Source organism: Populus euphratica, unplaced genomic scaffold (assembly GCF_000495115.2).
Source record: "Populus euphratica unplaced genomic scaffold, PopEup_1.0 scaffold3.1, whole genome shotgun sequence".
Classification (NCBI taxonomy): Eukaryota; Viridiplantae; Streptophyta; class Magnoliopsida; order Malpighiales; family Salicaceae; genus Populus; species Populus euphratica.
Genome location: NW_011499847.1, coordinates 4,133,658 through 4,135,921, shown reverse-complemented (window position 1 = coordinate 4,135,921; position 2,264 = coordinate 4,133,658). Strand labels below are relative to the sequence as shown.

The following is a 2,264-nucleotide window of genomic DNA, read 5'->3' as shown; positions in this document are numbered from 1 at the left end:
CAAACATTAAAAAATAACATATTTTTTTAAAAAAATTATTTTTCAACAAAGAAACAATATCCAAGATAAATTAACCATTGTGGAATGTCACGACTAGAGGATCTTGCCAATTAGTATTTCTCATTACATTGGAAATTGCATGCCAAAAAACTTAAAATCTATATAGTTTATATAGGGATCAAGATAAAGCACTGCATTTCAATATTCATTGTTTGTTTTTATATTTTAAAAGTATTTTAATTTTTATTAACTTTAAATTAATATATTTTTCATATTTTAATATTAAAAATAATTTTTAAATAAAAAAAAAAAATAGGAAACAACCACACCATGCTAAAAAAAACCTCACTTGTTTTAAGCTCAGCGGTACTTTCTTCATGCGAAAACCAATTGACGTTGACGAACACGTAATTAAGAATTAACGAATGACTCCCGCCGAATATTGGATTCGATATTTACACTTTGTTTAATTAAATGGGTGTGCCCTAAACAAACGGAGAAATATGTCGAGTTTTCGTGACTTGCCGAGTTCAGATAATCTCATTTTTCAGATAAAAATACATATAAACTTTTTCAATTTATTTTTTTGTTATAAAAAAATTCACAATTAAACATAAAAAAACTTATGCATGCATTTTATTAATAAAATGAGAAAATAAAAAATAAAAAATAATATAAATTAAAATATTTGATCCAACAATACAAGGCATGTATCCAATTATATTTAATAAAAAAATTTATTTGAATAAAGTCCTTATTTAACTAGGTGATTATCAGTGCTAATAAAACTATGTTTATGCCGTATTTTTTTTTAAAAATATCATTAAATGAGCTTTTTATGCTTATATTTAATCAATTAAATATAAATATTAAATATAAAAATAAATGACAAATAAAAGATCCCATAAAAAATAAATAGAGCTCAATATTTAATTATATAAATATTAAATAATTCAATTAAAAAAATATAAATTTAAAAAATAAAATCAAACAAACTTGTGGAAATCTTATAGACCCGAGTTAATATTCTTAACATGCAATTTATAAAATTCTAGATATAATAAGCTTAGTCAATAAATTAAAATTTTAATTAATTTAATATTAAATGATAATTTTTTAAAAAAATAATCAAGAAGGTTCAGTGAAGTAAAAAAAAAAATTAAAATATATCTCTTTTTAGATTTTCTGTTAATAATTCAAGAGAATTAACTATGATGAGCGTAGCAGCCACAGTTCATGATATAATAAAGGCAGAAACTAATAAGATCCCAACAATAAATATACATTTCATTTAATACTCAAATACAAAAACCCAATCAAAACCTGCAAAAACATTTATCAAACCTCCCAGGTTATCAGAAGTAGGAGTACTCAATGAAAATAAGAGATCCAGAGACTGCCCCATCATTTAAAAACATCAGAAGGACATAATTGCAACTAATAAAACACATGAAGATTCTTCTTCAGAACTCAAACAACTGAAACATTCCACTGATAAGCCATCTGAAACCATGTAATAGAGATACCATGGTTATATAGAAGACTTCTGAGTATAATTTCTATGAAATCAGAAAATTGTGCAAGAACAATCTAGATCTCTGTAAATCTCATTATAACTAAGGAAAAACTATACTCTTCTGAGGCTATTAAAGTAAAAATTATAATTGGCTACCTTATTAATAGATTTTTGAGCGTTCAAAACAATTCAAAATAACAACTGTATCTTCAATCTTAGTATTAAAAAGCAAATGCAAAAATTATAATAGAGGATAGAGCTAGAAAAAAGAAAAGAAATTATTAGTTAATTAATTAATTAAAAAACAAACAAAATTAAAAATTAAAACTTACTGCTGTAAAATTGAACCTTCTTCCTGACATAAAATAAATAAATAAAATCAAAAGAAGACAGTCATTAATTAACTAATTAATTAAAAAAAAAGGGAAATTATGCGCCTTGACTTTCCCATGACTGAAGGTTCGAAGATACAATTCGAGAGTTGTTAAAGATATTGTAAAGAACGCTAGAGAGAATTAATGTCTGAAATCAAATTAAAGTTGTCTAGGGTTTTATCAGTTTAGCAGAAGATAAATATAACCAAGGAACACAAGTTGCCGAGTCTTGAGACAAAAAACTAAACTAAAACCCAGAGAGGATGAGGCAAGTTAGCAAGCCTCGGACCCGTGAGAATTGCGCCAGTAATACGTGATACGAGTTGTATGGTCATCAAAGGCCCATTATTGGGTTTAGTTTTAAGAATTATGGA

The 2,264-nt window shown here is 25.4% G+C and overlaps 1 protein-coding gene across 3 annotated transcripts in view; it reads right to left on the bottom strand.

The window, feature by feature from the left end:
- The window catches only part of LOC105108438 (ribosome biogenesis protein), a 5,742-nt gene extending 3,593 nt beyond the window's left edge, over positions 1-2,149 (bottom strand). Inside the window, exon 1 of one of the 3 annotated variants that reach the window (XM_011002761.1) lies at positions 1,938-2,149. In XM_011002761.1, the coding sequence (XP_011001063.1) occupies positions 1,938-1,967 (30 nt within the window). In that variant the 5' untranslated portion in view covers positions 1,968-2,149. The remainder of the gene's footprint in view (positions 1-1,937) is intronic. The other 2 variants (XM_011002767.1, XM_011002773.1) reach the window with 2 other exon arrangements.
- Positions 2,150-2,264: the final 115 nt, after the last annotated feature.